Source organism: Cryptomeria japonica, chromosome 3, assembly GCF_030272615.1.
Source record: "Cryptomeria japonica chromosome 3, Sugi_1.0, whole genome shotgun sequence".
Lineage (NCBI taxonomy): Eukaryota > Viridiplantae > Streptophyta > Pinopsida > Cupressales > Cupressaceae > Cryptomeria > Cryptomeria japonica.
In genome coordinates this window covers 390,424,387-390,443,867 of record NC_081407.1, presented here as the reverse complement: position 1 = coordinate 390,443,867, position 19,481 = coordinate 390,424,387, and the positions used below count along the sequence as shown (strand labels likewise).

At 38.1% G+C, this 19,481-nt stretch overlaps 1 protein-coding gene across 1 annotated transcript; it reads right to left on the bottom strand.

Annotated features, from left to right (window-relative positions):
- Nucleotides 1-12,956: 12,956 nt before the first annotated feature.
- On the bottom strand, nt 12,957-18,285 carry LOC131047907 (tubby-like protein 8). The gene is made up of 10 exons (XM_057981720.2): nt 18,138-18,285; nt 17,374-17,850; nt 16,779-16,890; nt 15,109-15,285; nt 14,798-14,853; nt 14,557-14,656; nt 14,355-14,438; nt 13,785-13,877; nt 13,593-13,660; nt 12,957-13,499 (listed from the first exon to the last, which is right to left on the bottom strand). The coding sequence occupies exons 2-10, from the start codon at nt 17,847-17,849 to the stop codon at nt 13,424-13,426; spliced, it is 1,242 nt and encodes a 413-aa protein (XP_057837703.1). The 5' UTR covers nt 17,850; nt 18,138-18,285; the 3' UTR covers nt 12,957-13,423.
- Between the last annotated feature and the right edge of the window lie 1,196 nt (nt 18,286-19,481).

The following is a 19,481-nucleotide window of genomic DNA, read 5'->3' as shown; positions in this document are numbered from 1 at the left end:
CCTACTTTAGTGGGAGTATAAAGTCAATCATACTCTCAGTAAAGTACAAGGGTTTGCATTGATAAACTTTCACCAAGTCACCAAGAAGGCAAGGTACACCAAACCCCTAATGGACTTTGGGATCTTACAACTTTGATGACAAGATAAAAGGGAGATCATGAGAGAAAGAGAAAGAGAGAACCATAACTACAAACTAGTAAGGTTCTCTTACTATGAGTCATGAAAAAAAAAATACCAAAATTACAATGTGAAAGACAAAGTTCACTAAGTAACTTAAGTATCAAGATATGCAAAGAGAGAGGCATTGAGCAAAGTTTATGCCCCCACGTTAAAGCGATTATGTACATCTCATCGAGAGACATTTCTTTAAGGTAGGATACACCCAAAAATACAGGCACATTATCATAATAATATGCCCCCTAGAAAAGGGAAAATCAAAGGATAATGATCACAAGACATAAAATACAAGGTGGTTTCGCTTAACTCTAGGGCCAGTATGCCATTTTATGATAAATAATGTATATCATGTATATATATAAATAGAATTGTTGTCACCCCCCAAAGAAAGAAAAACCACCATGGAAGAAGGGCACATGTGTCTTTTGAGTCAACATGGGAGAGACCAATATGGCAGTGTGTTGTTGCCAACCAGAAAGCATGTGATCGGTAAGAAAGAAAGATTGAACTAATGAAGAAGGGCATGCAACTGGTATGCAGTTTGTTTAAATTCATACAGCATGACTCCCATCAGATGAAGATGTTGTCATGGAATGAAGAGAAGTCTGACAGAAAATGTGTTGCCTCAAGATAGCAAGGAAGACATATGGGAAGGTTATTGGGTCATATGTTTGTTTGAGGATATCTTTTCTCAATCTCAGTAAAGTCGTGCTAGTGCAATGCCAGAAGCCGAATTAGCAACAAAGATCCACTCCCACTGGATATTGGTAGGTTGAGTGCAACTGTCTATTTATTCCTACTGGTAAGTGGTAATACTTAGCTTATCTCACAATATGCATGGAATGCATCATAACCATCTGAGATAAGACAGTCAAGAGAGATAAGGTAGGTGGTTGAAGGCACACACTGGATGAACAAAGTGAAACATAATGATGCCTTAGGTGTGTGAAACCAGAGATGTGCAATGGATTAGCAAGAGTAAGCATGATGAGCTACCAGGACAGCTAAGGAGTGATGAGTTTGTCACTTTGACAAACTGGTTGAGAGGAGAACCGGTCAAATGAAGAAGAAGGTAAGTGTTAGAATTTGTAGACATGGGTTCACTCTGAGTTGTTGATATCAATAGATATGCCTGTTGATGATTGATGTCTGAGATTATCGTGCCACCGGTATGATAGGAGTCATGCATTAGAGATTGGTGACATGTCTATGTCAACCGGTAAGTGAGCAAAGAGGCAAAGTTAAGAGCTCTCATCAGATGAAGATGGACATAGTGACTCACTCTGGATACATGTTGTGGATTGGCAAGTTTGGTGACCAGGCAAATGTGATCCCACCGACAGAACAAAGAAGAGCTAGCATGTAGGTTAACCGGTTAGAGCATCAATGGTAGGTTAAGATGAACCGACAATATAAGGTATACATTGGTTGTGTGTTGTGGTCGGTGACCATACCTAAACCGACATAATGAGCTGAGGTGGATTCCAACAAAGAATACACATGGACTCCAGGTGTAAAATGTGCAGTGGTCGGTGATGAGTGAGTCGGTGAGGTAGTTGTCGACTGAGTCTACAATGAATGTCGACTGTGAACATCACAGTTGAATTGTAGAGGGTTGCAGCTCAAGACAGTTCAAAGGATAGAGATATGATTCCTTGACATCATGATCAATACAAGGTGTCCAGGTGTAGAGCATGGTGATTGACCCAAAAATAGGCCGACAAACAGGTCATAGTTTCCTAAGTATAGCAAACGTGTATTGGAAGAAAAGAGATATGGTGGTGTCATCTGATTTCTTGCAGGTTGTGAATCTCAGAGATGAGATCATATCCGATATGATACAGATGGATTTGGTGGAGAAAACCCTAGCATGCCAAGATTGAATTTATGTTTTTGGTGAGAAAGCACAAGTATAAATGTGTAGACCAAAGATCAAATATGATTGATGTTGTGGTACCAAACTAGAGAGAGGGTAAGTGTGCATCAGAGAGTTAATCAGTCAGAGAGTCCATTGAAGAAAATTGAATTTACTGAGTGCTTGAGGAGAGAATTGGTAAGAAGGATTTAACCAGTAAGTAGAGTAACTGGTAACCAGGTGCATGGTCTGATAGGTAAACTTATTGGTAGAGTCTGAACCGGTAAAGAAGCAACAATGAAGAGGTCAGACACAATAGAGGCTGAGTAGTAGAAGATCCAGAGAGGTTGAGAAGAGTACTAGTGGTGACAAGTAGCAGTGGGTCAAAGTGATCAGAGAACCGATAGAGAATAGAAATAAGGAAAGGTAGAGAATCGATAGAGTGAACATAAATGACAGATTGAATCGATCTGGCAAGGTAGAAGTAGAGATAGAGTAGAGGAAGAGTCGGAGAAGGTGAGTAGAGAACAGAGTAGAGGTGAACCGGTGCAGAGATAATTTCAGAGGTTACATAACTCATTTGTAACCGGGTTATTACTATTGTATTGTTAGCATTCATTGTTATCAATAAGTTGGTGCTCGGTGCAGGGGTTGGTGCTCCTTTGGGTTGGTGCCCATAAACAGTTAGGGGTTGGTGCTCCTTGGGTTGGTGCCCTAAATTAGTAGGGGTTTGTGAGGCTGGATTGGAGCAGTAGACTCCAACAACATTTCTCACCAAGGTTTTTCCCATATTGGGTTTTCCTTGTATATACAATGTTGTGTGATGTATCCTTGTGTGTGCTTGCATAATGTCCTCTTCCCTTATCTCACTTGTATGTCTTCTTGGTCTTTGATATGTTAACCAGTATTCACATTTAGGATTAAAAGGGTTAAGATTGGAAACCATTGATTCACCCCCCTCTCAGTGGCATCTTGTGTTCTACAATTGGTATCAGAGCTTAGATTCCTGGTTAGATAAGCTTTCTCCAACTTGGGTAGATTTTGGTTTGAGAACACAATGGTCAGTTTTGAGTCAACCCCTACTTCGGTGTTTGATGGGTCAAACTATTTCATTTGGAGTTGCAGAATGAAAGTCTACATGTCCTCTTTAGGCTATGATGTATGGATGTCAGTTGTTAATAGTCTCTCTAGTTTGGTCAGTCCTCCCACTGATACTGAAGCAGAAAGAAGATACAGGTGTAATGATGAAGCGATGAAGGATATACTTAGTGGACTCTCTGGTGATGTTTCTTCAAAAGTGAATAAGTGCAAGTGTGCAAAGAGCTTTTGTGATAGATTGAAGAAACTATATGAAAATGGACCTATCACTACTAAATCGATTTGTGAAAGAAAGAAGAGAAATGGAACACATGAGTATGCAGATGAAGATAGATTAGTTAGCAGCAGAAGAAATGATGAAGAAGAAACCCATCTCTTCATGGCTCAAGAGCAAGAAGGTGAGATGCACACATCAAAAAGGGATAACACAAATCAATCATACCGGCAAGATGTGTTTGACATGATGAAGAGGATGAAGAAGATGTTGAGGCTGAAATTGACCTTGAAGGCGAATTGGTAAGTGCTCTTGAAGAGTTGAAAAATGTTAGAAATGAATTTAAGAATTACAAAAATTCAGTTCATGAAGAATGCAGTCAGTTGAAAATCTGCCTTGAAGAGTCAAACAAAAACATTAGCATATCGACCACTCAACTAGAAGAAGCCAAAGGAATGACTGATGAATTAAAATCAGTCTTTGATGCCAAGAAGAGAAGATGTGAGGAGTTGGAGCTAGAAGTGGAGACTAAATATAGAGAGTGTCAGAAGTTAAAAGGAGAAATGGAGAATCTCCTGAAGGACCTTGAGAAATGCCAAGGTGAAGATCCAATATGATGGCAACACTGAAGCCTTGGATAAAATGTTGAATAAACAAAAACACTCCAAGGATACCGAAGGATTAGGATTTGGTGTCGGTATGTGCTCCACAAGCAAGAACATCTCCAACAAAGAAATTCAGTTTGTCTCCTCAAATGGAAACAACAAAGGATAGACCTTCACAGTCATAAATGCTCCAAGATGGAAGATAGACCTAACTACAACTGGTGAAGGCAAGAGAATGAAGACCGATGTTGCAAGGAGGAATAATGTTGATCCAAAAGGGAAAGGGAAGCTGAGAGAAGAAGGATTCATCAGAAATAAGAACATGAGAAGACAACCTAGAGGATCTCCAACTGGTGGAAGACAAAGAAATGTTGCTGCCCACAAGACAAAGCAAGTGTGGAAAAAGAAGGGATCAGATGAAAGGATTGTGGAAACCAGACAACTCAAGACAAGTCTTTGGAGAAGCAGAAATGAATAAGCCAAACTGGTAAGATCGCCTCATGTTTGGCAAAATAAATTTATAGGTTGTAAGCCCTCCTTCTCCAGTCATTTCTTTTCATGCAAAGATTATGGTCATAGGGTAGATGAATGTAAAAAGAGGTCTAGGAGTAGACAAAGTGCTTCTCCCAAGAATAGAAATTTAGTTTGTTAAAGATGTAATGCATGTGGGCATAAGACTTAAAAATGTAGAAACCTACATATTCCCTCTCCCTATCATGCGAACAAGAATTATTCAACTATTCCAAGAAATGTAAATTATTTATGTTATAACTGCAATGGATTTGGCCATAGAAGTCACGAGTGTAGGAAGAAGAAGTTTCAAACATATGGCATCCCTTCCACCTTCTCTTCCAACAAAATTGCAAGATGTAGCAACTATGGTCAGCATGGAAGAGATGACAAAATGTATAAGAGTCAAAGACTTGCATGGAACCAAAGGAGAAATGTTCCTGCAAGACCAAGAAATCCATTGGTTCTGGTAGCTGGCTACAACAACATGGTCAGGAGAAGAGGAACAAGTTAGTTTGATAGAAGGTCCTCCAATCATTTATTTGGCATGGACACAGTATGTTTCTAGAGCAATGCTTCCAGTCATGCTACAAAATTTTATAGAGAAAGGACCAATTAGAAAAAGAAAGCCAACATTACTCCAAAGACTGCAAATGAGAAGAGAAGGGAGATCAAGAAGGTATGGAGATAGAAGCAAGAGAATACAACCATGGGCAGGCACTATGCATTCAATGCACAGGTGACATCTCCTAAGGCTTAAAGGAGATGCGGGAGTTTAGGGGGAGCTATATATTGATCATATCATTCATCCCCAATTTTGAAAAGGACAAATGTAAGATCATATTGCTACTGGTGTAAGAAGTGAGATGGTAGTGTATGTAATTAGTGCCTTGGCTACACATCTACATATGTGAGATGGATTACTGTTGCAAGTGTCAATGGATGGCTCAAACTATAAATTTGCATCAAAGACATTTTGACTCAGGAAGATAGAGTTCAAAGGAAGGTGTTCTAGAAAAGATATTGGTTCGGTATAGTAAATCGGTATCTATAGTATGTTACCGATATGGATATTAACTGGTATTGCAGATTATGTGAGTCAATGTGTTTCGGGATCATTGCAGTGACTCCTCTAACTTGGATTGAGGTAATTATGTCTCAGGTGATATTGGAGAAGTCTTGAATGACAATGTGTTGATCTGGTAGCCGACCTTATATGCATGCATCATTTTGATTTAACCGGTTTGATAATTGACATGATGGTGTTGTGGTTTGGCATTGTGGTCGTGTAAGATCATGTCACAAGTTGTGATGGATATCATGGAAGTGGAACACGGTCTGTAGATCATCTTTACTCAGCTCTATCGGTACAAGGTGCAGATTGAAGCCCCGGCTTATGACTTGACAGGTAAAGAAGACCTGAGATCTATGGTTCAAGGCGAGTTCATAGCTTTACATCCCTTGATTTTTTAATTTTTTTAACCATATGCTGGCCAAAGAGGGAGAATTACCTGCACGGGGGGAGAATATATAGTTGGTATCAGATTGATATATGCAATTGGTATCAGGTTGGTGTCTGAGCCCTCTATCTCAAGTGTTGTTGGATGCAGAGTATAATGGTTAAAGGGGGAGAAGCAACTGGTAGAAAGTTCTACCAGTCCCCTTTGCCATTGTTGTCAATGGGGTAGAGAAAATTTGTAGTATACCAGATACTACATGTGTTGACATCAATGCCAAAGGGGGGAGATTGTTGGCATTGTGTTGTCATTGATGTCAACTGGTATGGGATGTTAACCAGTGAGTAAGTATTGGAGACCGGTATGGTATGTCAACCGATGAGTGATGTGTTGGTAGTGTGTTGTTGCCAACCGGCAAGCATGTGATTGGTAAGAAAGCAAGATTGAACTAATGAAGAAGGACATGCAACAGGTATGTAGTTTGTTTAATGTCATACAACAGGACTCCCACTGGATGAAGGTGTTGTCATAGAATGAAGAGAAGTCTGACAGAAAATGTGTTGCCTCAAGATAGCAATGAAGACATATGGGAAGGTTACCAGGTCATATGTATGTTTGAAGATATGTTTGCTTAATCTCAGTAAAGTCACGCTAATGCAATGTCGGAAGCAGAATGAGCAACAAATATCCACTCCCATTGGATATTGGCAGGTTGATTGCAACTATCTATCTACTCCTAGTAGTAAGTGGTAATACTTAGCTTATCTCACAATATGCATGGAATGCATCATAACCCTCTAAGATAAGACAGTCAAGAGATATAAGGCAAGTGGTTCAACGAACACACCGGATGAACAAAGTGAAACATAATGATACCTCAAGTTTTCTGCCCATTGGATATTGGCAGGTTGATTGCAACTATCTATCTACTCCTAGTAGTAAGTGGTAATACTTAGCTTATCTCACAATATGCATGGAATGCATCATAACCCTCTAAGATAAGACAGTCAAGAGATATAAGGCAAGTGGTTCAACGAACACACCGGATGAACAAAGTGAAACATAATGATACCTCAAGTTTTCTGAAACCATAGATGTGCACCGGATTAGCAAGAGTAAGCATGATGAGCTACCCGGACAACTAAGGAGTGATGATTTTGTCACTTTGACAAACTGGTTGAGAGGAGAACCAGTCAAACGAAGAAGGTAAGTGTTAGCATATGTAGACATGGATTCACTCCAGTTTTCTGATATCAACAAAGATGCCTATTGATGATTGATGTCTGAGATTATCATGCCACCAGTATGATAGGAGGTGTGCATTAGAGATTGGTGACATGTCTATGTCAACCGGTAAGGATGTCAACTGGTAAGCGAGCAAAGAGGCAAAGTGAAGAGATCTCATCAGATGAAGATGGACATAGTGACTCACTCTGGATACATGTTGTGGATTGGCAAGTTTGGTGACTAGGAAAATGTGATCCCACCGACTGAACAGAGAAGAGTTGGCATGTAGGTTAACCAGATAGAGGATCACTGACAGGATAAGATGAACCGATAGTACAAGGTATACACTAGTTATGTGTTGTGGTCGATGACCATACTTGAACTGACACAGTGATCTGAGGTGGATGTCGACAAAGAAGACACATGGACTCTAGGTGTAAAACATGCAGTGGTTGGTGAGGTAGTTGCTGACTAATTCTGCAATAAATATCGACTGCAAAAATTATAGTTGAAGTGTAGAGGGTTGCGGCTCAAGACAGTTCAAAGGATAGAGATTTGATTCCTTGACACCATGAAGAAATGCGGGATGTCCAGGTGCATAGCATGCAGGGTATCCAGGTGCATAGCATGGTGATTGACCAAAAAATAGGCCGACAAACGGGTCGTAGTTTGTTAAGTATAGAAAATGTGTATTTGAAGAAAAGAGATATGGTGGTGTCGTTTGGTTTGTTACAGATTGTGAATCTCGGAGATGAGATCAGATCCGATCTGATACAGATGGAGTTGGTGGAGAAAACCCTAGCGCACCAAGATTGAAGTTATGTTTTTGGTGGGAAAGCACAAGTATAAATGTGCAGACCAAAGATTAAAGATGATTGATGATGTGGTGCCAAACTAGAGAGAGGGTGGGTGTGCATCAGAGAGTTAATCAGTTGGAGAGTTCATCAAAGGTCATTGAAGTGACTGAGTGCTTGAGGAGAGAACCGGTAAGAAGGGTTTAACCGGTAAGTAGAGTAATTTGTAACCAGGTGCATGGTTTGACAATTCAACTAACCGATCGAGTCTGAACCGGTAAGGCAACAACAATGAGCAAAGGAGAGCAGAGAGAGAGTGAGAAGAGGTCAGACACGACAGAGGCTGAGTAGCAGAAGATCCAGAGAGGGTGAGAAAAGTATCAGTGGTGACAAGTAGCAGTGGGTCAGAGTGATCAGAGAACCGATAGAGAATAGAAGTAAGGAAAGGCAAAGAATCGATAGAGTGAACATAACAGGCAAAGTGAATCGATACAACAAGGAAGAAGCAGAGACAGAGTAGAGGAAGAGTCGGAGAAGGTGAGCAGAGAACAGAGCAGAGGTGAACCGGTGAAGAGATAATTGCAGAGGTTACAAAACTAATTTGTAACTGGGTTAATACTATTGTATTGTTAGCATTCATTGTTATCACAGAGTTGGTGCGCGGTGAATGGGTTGGTGCCCATAAACAATTAGGGGTTGGTGCTCCTTGGACTGGTGCCCTAAATCAGTAGGGGTTGGTGCCCTAAACTTTGTATTCAGTGTTATTTGTGAGGCTGGATTGGAGCAATATACTCCAGCAACATTTCTCACCGAGGTTTTTCCTATATTGGGTTTTCCTCGTATATTCGGTGTTGTGTGATGTATCCTTCTATGTTCTTGCATAATGTTCTCTTCCCTTATCTCATCGGTATGTCTTCTTGGTCTTTGATATGTTAACTGGTATTCACATTTAGGATTAAAGTGTTAAGATTGGAAACCACTGATTCGCCCCCTTCTCAGTGGCATCTTGTGTTCTGCAGCCATCTAGCCTAGGGGCCTTAAAGGCACCCATCAAGAAAACCACATTCCTAACTTCCATCTCATTGACCGGTGCCATTAAAATATCATTGTCTTCCTCTGTGAGAGGGGTTGGGAGGCATTGGAGTAGGGAGTCTTCCAAATAGGGGTCCCTTGACCTGTTGTCTTCTTCAAACAGTTTAGAGACATAGTCTGAGGCCAGTTTCCCAAGAGCTTCGTCATCTTTGATCTCCTAATTTTGGTCACTTCTTAGATAGGAAATGAGATTCCTTCTTCTATTAATACTTGTCGAATGGTGGAAGAAAGCAAAGTTCATGTTACCCTTGCATAGCCATTGAACTCTGGAATTCTGCTTCCAGAAGATTTCCTCCCTAGCCATATTTTCCTTCCATTTTCTCCTCGGTGTTTCCTCTTCTTTTCGTGTGGATTCCCTAAGACCCCCAAGTCAATTCTTTCTTGAATAGTGGTTAACTTGTCTTTTAATGCCTTTTTTTGTCGGAATATGTTTCCAAAGGTGGTCTTATTCCAACCCTTGACATTCCTGTGAATCAACTCCATTTTTTTAGAGACCCTATACATAGGTGTCCCATGAATAGGTTAGCTCCACCAATTTCTTATACAATCTTTGAGCTCTGGATGGGAGGTCCACATGATTTCATACTGAAAAGGGTAGCTTCCCTTAACACGTTGAGGGGGGCACAACATAAGAATAGGGTTATGATCTGACACTGTGCGAGGTAAGACAGCTAAGGATGCATGAAACCCTAAATCCCTGTTACCTGAAATGAGGAATCTATCCAATCTGACTTGAATGAGATGTTCCCCCTTCCTATGATTAGACCAGGTAAATCTTTGTTCATTTAGCTCCACATCAAGAAGTTCATTCTTATTGATGAAATCAGCCAGGTTTTTCATGTTGTTTGAGTAGTCCTAGAGTCCACCAACATCCTCTGAGGGAAAAGGGGGGGGTTAAAGTCCCCAACAAGCATCTAGTGGGCATCAGGGTCAGTTTGGAAGAGAGAAGAAATGTCTTCCCAGAGGGATAGGCGACCCATTCTAGTATTGGGGCCATAAACATTGACAAGAAACCGAGAGACAACCTGTGAAGATAGCTTAACAGAGAGAAAATTGGGAGAGGAGGAAATAAAGATACTCGAAATCCATGTGGGATCCCACATAGTTACCACACCACCTGAGGCTCCAGTAGCATTGCTTATAAAGAACTTAGAGCTTGGTTAGATTTTGTTCGCAATGGTAGCAAACGAGGTGTCAAGCATTTTGACCTCTTGAAGCAAAATAACTTCAATCTTATTATCCACAATACAATTCTTAAGGGCATACTACTTCTTTGGGTTGTTGAGGTCCTGCATATTCCATGAAAGGATTTTCATTTCTTTCCTTTGATTGATGTCTTCAAGGTCCTCTATCTGCCATTAGTGACTTCCCTTGCTACTTCCTTTTGGCATGAGTCTCTATGGTGGGCGACCCTGCTTTAAGTCGTTCCCCACAACAATCTTCATGTGTCTTGTCTTCCGCCTATGTGTGATCCAACCTTCATCATTAGGAAGGTAGTTGTTTGATGAAGCCCTTGGTGAAGATAAGGTTTTCATTAAGATGGAGGGAACCTCCATCTTAGACACCCCAGACACTATGTTCTCCACACATGAAGTCTTGGAATTGGGGGTTAAGCCCATATTAGCCGAAGTGCATGGGGAGAAGGGGTGTGTGGCAATCTTTCCCTCTTCCAAGGAAGTCATCTTTCCCTCGAGGGGAACACTTTGCGCTCCCGAAGGGCATAACACCTGCTCCAGCGAGTTAGGAAGGGGATTCTCTAGAGGGGGTTCAATAACCACCAAAACAAGAGCAAAAGCCTCATAAATAACAATATTATCCTTAGTTGGTTTATGAGAAGAGTCAAGAAGATTGTTGAGACAATCTCTGAAGGGGTAATCCTCACAATCCTCCACAGTAGTAGGGGCACATTGAGGTGAGGGGTCCACATTGATCATGGGTTCCTTAAGCTTGAGGGGCTTGGGGTTAGGAGCCTTGCAGTCAGAATTAAGTGTCCAGCTTTAAAGCATTTTTGACAAAAAAGAGTAGCATTTTCATAGACTATAGCCTGAGTCTAGCATCCCAACTTAGATTTAAGAGTAATAAAGTTAGGAAGGTTCTTACTAACCACTGCTTGAACGTAGAAGCGGGCATACACCAATCTATACTTCGTCCTTGTGACCTCATCCACAACAATGAAGTGCCCAAACATGTTGCCAATCCATTGAAAGATAGATTCATCCCAATATTCCAAACTGGGGCCATTTTGTGTAGGTCAGTAGTGGGGTCAAAACCAAGTTTCCATTTGTAGAGGGACAGGTTATGCTTACCATAAGTCCAAAACCCAGAGAGAGACATGATTACATCCTCATCTACCATAAATTTGAAAAGGAAAAAGGCACCCGACATAGCGCTAATAGAAACATTGTCCTTGAGTTTCAATTTAGCAACTACCCCATTTCTGAACCATGTCCACAATGGGCCAAAGAGAAAATTTCCCACCAAAGTGTTGTTCATGTTGAGAATAATGTGGTTCATTACCTTGTCCTATAATACAAGAGTCGTGCCTTCCTCAGTTTGAACTCTTTCAAGAACAAAGCTGGGGTCCACCCCTCCTTGAGAACTGCCTAGCAACACAGACTTCTAGCCTTTATCACACTCACCACCTTTAGGCTGCTCCTCTAATTCCCCTGACTTAGAAACAATCTCGTCAACCATTGTACACACCTTCGAATTGGAAGTGGCCTTGATGGAGGAACCCCTAGGCCTGTCGGACAAAACTACGATCTCATAACCGTTCACAATCACCTCATTTGTGGGTGGAGAAGACAAAGAGTTCATAACGTTTCTTGTCCCCGCCTATCACGGGCTCCATGAACGCAGAGGATTTGAAATTCAAAAAGCTTGGCAGAGCGAGAAAGTTGCAAAGCTTGCAATTCTCTCTATAACAACTAGATATTAAATATTTTTTAAATATAATATCCTATTATTATAAGACATTCATGATTTTCATGTTGATATAATAAATATAAATTTATTCAATATTTTTATTGAATATATCTTTGAAATTGCATAAAAATAAATTTTGATAATAAATAAGTATTAAACATTCAAATGCATTCAATGAGTAATAATGCATCTTGCAATGCATATGGGACAAAAAATAGATAAGCCTATGATTTCTTTCGATTTCTAAGAGTAATATATTTTTGACATGACTTGTTACACCATGTTTCCTAAAAAAATAGTTTATACCTTAAAAAAAGAAAATTATTATGTTTGTCTTATGATTCATACTTACTGTAACACTCTTGAAATGATCATCAATGTTAATAAATTAAAAATACCTTCAAAGTTGCTTCTTTCTTACAAAATAATAAAAAATATTATTTTTCCTCCTTATGATTTATACTTATTGGTGACACTCTTGAAATGATCATCAATGTCAATAAATTAAAAACCTTCAAAGTTGCTTCTTTCTTACAAAATCATCAAAATTATTATTTTTTCCCCCTTATGATTTATACTTATTGTGTCACTAGTGAAATTGTCATCAATGTCAATAAATTAAAAACCTTCAAAGTTGCTTCTTTCTTACAAAATCATCAAAATTATTATTTTTCTTCTTTATGATTTATAGTTATTATGATTTCCTCTTGATATTTATTTTTCACGCAATCAAATCCAAAAGCAACACATATCACTCTTGAAATGATCATGAATGTTAATAAATTATGATACCTTTGAAGTAACTTCTTACAAAATCATTAAAATTTTAAAAAGTCGCAAAAATACTTCAAGTGCTATCATATGCTAGTACATAAGTTTTTGTTTTTTTTAGTATTATAGAAAATTTGAACAGACATCATCTAAGTGCCTACAACATGAACTTTGCCATCAAACCATGAGAGCACATAAGATTGGCCAAACACTCTATTGAACATCCCAAAATAATAAATAATCAAATATAGAATTCAAAATATATAAATATATGTCTGTATATATATCAAGTTTTCATTGCAGGGAAATAGTCCTATGGATTACATGGCCATTTAGCATTAAAATTTGTCTACAGCTCCAGCAAACATCAAACCAGTTTCATCCCAAACTGTGAACGGCTAGGCCTTTCATAGGAGAAGTTATCAGCCTGCCCCTAATACTATGGAAATACAGAGCAGCCATGAGTCTGAAAAAATATCCATGTTCAATAATAAATACATTTTTTCTATCAGAAAGGAAACGGCACTCGGCTAAAGGAAAAGAAAGGACAAAAAGGCGAAGCTGGTATCTGCATAAGCTTCATAACAAGGCATTTTCCAGGATTAATGACATTAATCCGACAGTGAAAATTGTCAATTCAGATTGTTAACGAGTAGTTATCATTTTGTTTTCAGTTGCCCTGCCTGTGGATGTGGAGATTACACGGAACAGCAGAGCTTTGAATCAATGGATGCCAAGCATATGCAAAATGCTTGGTAGGCAGTCAATGGGAATCTGAAAGACAAACGGGCAGATGATTAATTTTCATTCCAGTCTGTGCATGCTAATGAATCATACGTACTGATACTAAATTTGCAATTGAATTACCTGAAATCCATTAAGTATTTTGATTTCCCAACTTTTCCAAGAAGCAAAATTGATTGCTTGCCGTTTTCCTGCATTAGGCACAACAAATTACTCGTTTCATTAGTTAGATCTTTGAAAACCCCTCTCTAATTGCATACTCCATAACATGAATACAATACCCACATGCAGGAAAATCGATTTTGTGGTAATTACCTCCATTGTAAGTTGAAAATTATTAACGGAGGTTCTAATGCGAAGACCCAATCTTCCCCTCTCCCTAAAGTCTAGCTCATAACGTTTCTTGTCCTGGAGGTAACAAACCCATTTCCCATATCAGTGCACTTCTTGAGATGTAAGTATCTTAAATTGTAACTGAAGGTAAAGACAAGAACACAGTAAAACCCTGCCTCCAAGTTGGGTAGGGAAGAAAAACAAAAGAAAAGATGTTTAACATTAGGGTCATTGACGTTATTCTGTTAATGGGTGTTGTCATATAAATTTTAGTCCAACTAGGACAATAAAAATGTTCAAATTTATGAAGTTTCCTACAGTTCAAAAAATAATAATAATAATAATTAAAATGCTAATTTTTATATTAGATCATGCAGATTTTGGTTGCTGAAATTCCAGATCAAATTCTATGATGAATTTAACAAAAAAAATCTCTTTGATCTAAAATGTTGACAACAAAAATTCACAAAAATTCTACATGATCTAATCCGCAAGTTAGCATATTAATAAAAATGCTGTACCCTTATTTTCTAGGGCTACCTAGTCACTCACTTTGTTAAAGTATGGAACTTTTGAGCACAGTTGGTGTACTTTGGACATGTTATCTTCCCAGTCAATAGGGAGTCCACTGACATGCTGTATCAAGCACAAAACATACCTATAAGTAATAAACATAATTGCCATTACATGGAATCTCAAACCACATTGACAAAGTTTCATAATTTTGGGTCAATTAAGTGCTTTTCAAAATTACCTGAGTTGCATTATTCTTTGTTTGCATGGACTGTAGTTTTGGAATGCAGGCCCGCATACTTCTGAAACTTCCAGTCAATGTAGTTACAGTAGGCACAAATCTGAAATAAAGAATGAAAAAACAAGCCAATTAGAATTATAGGTTGTAGACCATACTAAATGAATCAAAAGAAGATCAAGAATTGAAAAATCTACAAGGAAATTTTGATAACAAAAGGTATTATCCAAATTTGAATTCTTACGTTACCGCCCCAAGAAGTTGCCTAGAGCCTTTTTCATGACAGTCCACAGTATTCCCCTGCATATACCATAGAAAATGAAAGAAAGAAATTATGTTAATTCAAGAAGCCACCAATAGCCAAATGTTGGGGAAAGAAGACCCTAATCTAAACTTGATCAATACAGAAGCTACAGAGGTAAATCCAAACCATTATGCAAGAGTGGAACAAAGAGAATAAGTACGATGCATTGAGCTTGTAAACTTCATTGAAATATCAAATTTTGTTAAAAAAAAAACACAGATCATAGCCAACACAACAGCACAGAAATCCACCTGATCCCAAATATGATAGCGTGACCCCACAAGATTAGCTGTCACCATTCCTAGATAACCTTCATCTGACTTGGATAAGATACCAAAGAAACTCTGGGCAATAAAGAACTCTGATCGTCCACCTCTTCTCCTGTGACGAGCAACAGCAAGTTTCCTATCCTGCCTTCCATGCCCTTCCTGCAAAAAGTTTTTTAATATTCTTAAAAAATCAATGCTTTAATAGTAAAAAGACACGTATATATTTCAACATATGTTCTCATCAAAAACCATTTGGTAGTTCCTTTTCCCTTCTTTTTGGCAATATTCTATCTTCGTGATAGAAATGAGTATGTATGGTAAAACTCAAGGTTGAATATTTCTTAATTCTGAGAACCAAACAATAAGTTCAAAACAGAAAATGTAATAGAGAGACTCAACAGAAAATACTTAAAATTCTGAATGCAACATAGTTGTGTTGTGCAGAGATTGACAGGTGAAATGCCTGGTTGTATGATTAACTTCAATTCCTTTGGTATCTATAAGATGGATATTCATATACTGAATTGAGGGTCAACCACCAATACTCAACAAGGCCTATAGCTTTTTGTATGAAAATTGAAAATCGTTTACTTAAATTCTTCATTTTGCATGCATTGTAGTGGATTCATATTTGTTTTGGGTGTTATGGAACAGCCCCCAATTCATTCTCGTTTTCTGGTTTAGGTAGCTAGGATGCAATGGTGTGTATAACAATTGTAGAGGTTCTAGATTCAACCTTCTTGCTTCTCCTGTGTAAGCAAAGCTCTCAACTAGATTCTCTTTAAGTCACAAGATGGTTGTTTGATTACTGGGGTAATTGTATTTTGCATCTTGTAAGTGAAGTTGGATTAATGTTATAATGTTTATTATTATATTGCAAGGGCATTATTTTGAACTGAAACCTGAGTGAAGTCTCAGTTGATAAGGTTGATAGAAATAGAATGGATGCCAGCAGTTATTTTGATTTTTGACAGCAATTTACTACAGATTTTTGTATTCTTTGTCTCCTGAAGGTTAGACCTCTAAAGGAAACACTAGAATGTTAGAAACAGGGAGTAAGTTCCTTTTAAAAAAACTAAGCAGAAAGAAATGCGGCCTTAGAAAGTACAGAATATCCTGAATGTCAAATCTGAAGCCTTTTTGTCTGTATACTGAGAACATAAAGCATATGTGTATGTTTTACTTGCCCCTTGCAAACCTTCCTTTGCCAGTGGTGGTTATTCTCTTTGAATATATCATGGTATATACAAGCTGTTGCAACTTCATTGCGTTGCTTTCTTTTAAGGCCATAAAGCTTCTACTAATTGAAGGGCTTATTCAAACCACGATGGACATTTAATACAGCTATCTGAAAGAAGGGTGAAACATAAATAACCTTTATTTTTGAAAATTTTGGAAATCCAAATAAGAACTAGTCTGGTATTAGTCTGCAAAGTAGCTGAAAAGTTACTGAAGCCTTTTTCTCACATTTAAAAGGAGATGAAAAAATCCAACTAAGAAAATTTTGGAAAGTCACATTTAATACAGTCTGCCATTAGTCTGCAAAGTAGCTGAAAAGTTACTGAATTCACAACATTCCAACCCTTTTCACAATGTAAAATACAGTCTGGTGTTAGTCTGCGAAGGATATTCCTCTTAGACATGAAACATACATTTGTATATAGAGAATAGACGGAAGCATGGTCAAGTTCTTCTGAGCGTTCTCTCACAATAAAGCATGTACAACGGCCAATATCAGGAGGAAGTGGCCGACATAACAAAGACCTGCAAAACAAACACAGAACACAATTTCAATATTCTCATAAGATAGAGGCCCATATCAAGCTACAGAACCAAAACCCCACAACACATTTCAAAGATGCTATAATCCCATAACTCATGACTACAATTCAATGAGACCCAATGAACAGTATCAGCCCAATGTGCAATGCTTGGACTAACATCACCCTGAACTTCAAGCCAGCCTTGTGTGAATGAAAGAAGACATCATTACCAACATACTCTGTTTAGAATACTATTAGCATCTTGCCATGGAGAAGCAGGAAGTACATTTACTTGGAGACCCAATTAACCAAGGATTGCCACAAACCAGTATCTCAAGGACACAAAATAAAACCAAAATGCAATACTTGCATCAAAATACCCTTAAACCAGACTTGTGAGAACCAAAGAAAATGACATTACCCACGACCCCCATTAACACTAGTGTGAAAACCAGTGTTGCAGAAAACAAAAAAATAGATTTACCTGTTTGGAAGGGTAGACCAGGAAGGAGCAGGAGCAGCTTCAGCATCATCCCAAACATGCAAACACTTGGTGTTATTGGGCGTCAGGGGACCCTGGAAACGCCCAATAACTGAATCAGGCTCATTCATTTGTATGCAGACTTGAAGCGAAGTGGCAGCAGTATCTACTGGAGAAGAATGAGAATGAGAGCGCAAAGCGGTTTTATCTCGACTGTGAAACCCACTTCTCCCCTGCCTCTTCCCCTTTCTCAGGGGTGATTTACCCTCCATAGGCCGAATCTTGGCAAGGTTTTCATTAAACAAGCCGTCATTTTCTTTATCACATAACACAGCCGTCCCACCACAGAGATGCAGATTAAGATTCCCAGATGAAATGCTTCGGCTTCTCTCCTGTTTTAACTCCGTCAAAGGATTCACATACAGCGATTTATATGACGCTTTCTGCCAACTTGCAGTCGATTTCTTCAATCTCGGCATGCTAAACAACAGGTAAAATACAAGCTAAGTTTGCCTCTATTTGAAATCACTTATATTCATAACCAATCCAACAAGCTCTCTGTAAATTCTACTTCTGCAAATCCACCACCACTAACGATAAAAGGCTTGTATTTTCCCTTTTGCAGGAGGATAAATTTCAAACTGCTAAACGACGGACCCGCCGTATTAAAAATTCATTATTTATGCCCAAAAATCCAAAAGCTTGTAGGCCTAGTGTAATAGATTCCTGTGGTTCATATAAATCATAGAGAGGAAAGCATTCCTCACCTTGATCGACACGTTTATTGAAAAAGCCAAATCTTTCATCGATGCATCTGCACGCCCAGCCAGCAAATACTTGAATATGAAGTAGCTATCATAGCTATATAGGTCCCCCTACTCACCGGACAATTTTGATACAAATTTACTGGCGATATTTCCGCGTTCAAATTTTAAATCTAAAAACGATTATTATATTGTGTTAAAAGTAACCGTTATGCTTAAAAACGGCTTCAATTTTCAAACTAACCATTCAAATTTAATATTTTTTATTAGTTAGTATAAGTATGTAAAAGTATAAGGAAATAAACGATAAATATATACTTATTGATAAAGCACTCTATAATGATGGTTTTAAGTTATTTGATTAAGTATTTGATTGATGTGTATGTAGATGTGCATGTACATGTGCATGTGCATGTGCATGTATGCATGCATCTATGTATGTATGTATGTATTAAAAACAATGGTTTTTTATATTTATTAGAATCACAACATTTAGAAAGATCATTTTCACTTTAAGAATATCTCAATGGTATTGGCCTTCATAGCTAGAGTATACAAGAAAACTTGTGTAAAAAAACATAATATATACCTACTCACATAAAAGCTTTGGCCACAACAATCATGAGTGTACTATGTACCTGAGTTGGATACACTCTATTTGCCCATTAAACCACCATCTTCTTCCTTAAGTGATCTACATGCCCATTTCAAGTCTCACATAACTACTTCATATAAGCCTTTAGGGTTTGTTTTCAAATCATCACACCTTTCAAAAAAACAATTATCATTATTTAACATATAATTATTTCGAGCTCTTTTAAAATAATTTTCATAAATATTCTTCATTACTATTCATTTTAACCTAAGGATCATATTATCTCCTTCTAATGCTTTCATAACTTAATTTTCACTGTCGGTAGAAACAGATGTGGATCCATCTCACATTAGACATCCTATTACAGTTCTAATTTGCACAAGAAAAAAATTCTAAAAGATTATGGATATCTTGATAAATATTTAGAAGAAGATATTTGTACTCCCTTAGATGAGTCCATGATTATGGCTAGAGGTTTAAATCTCTTGTAAGATGGTTATGGAGGACATAATTGAAATATTAGACATAGTTCTAATATAGTTTCAACCCACCCAATAGGAATGGACATTGTGAATAAGGATCTTGTTTAGAATTTAGCAAGACATGTGATTAAGCTAGAATAAGGGGTATTCATGGTATTGAAAATGTCATAGTTGTCAAGGCTATGTCAATGAAGCTATGTTTATTTTGTTGTTGCTTCTATGTATTTAATGTTAGCACCGGTCATATCCTCAAGTGATTTTTTTTCTCTT

Coding starts and splice junctions, on each gene's coding strand:
- LOC131047907 (XM_057981720.2), bottom strand. CDS start 17,849: ATGCCGAGATTGAAGAAATCGACTGCAAGTTGGCAGAAAGCGTCATAT. Junction 16,891..17,373: donor TGGTCTACCCTTCCAAACAG/GTAAATCTATTT, acceptor TTTGTTTTGCAG/GTCTTTGTTATGTCGGCCAC. Junction 15,286..16,778: donor TCTATTCTCTATATACAAAT/GTATGTTTCATG, acceptor AACTTTTTGCAG/GAAGGGCATGGAAGGCAGGA.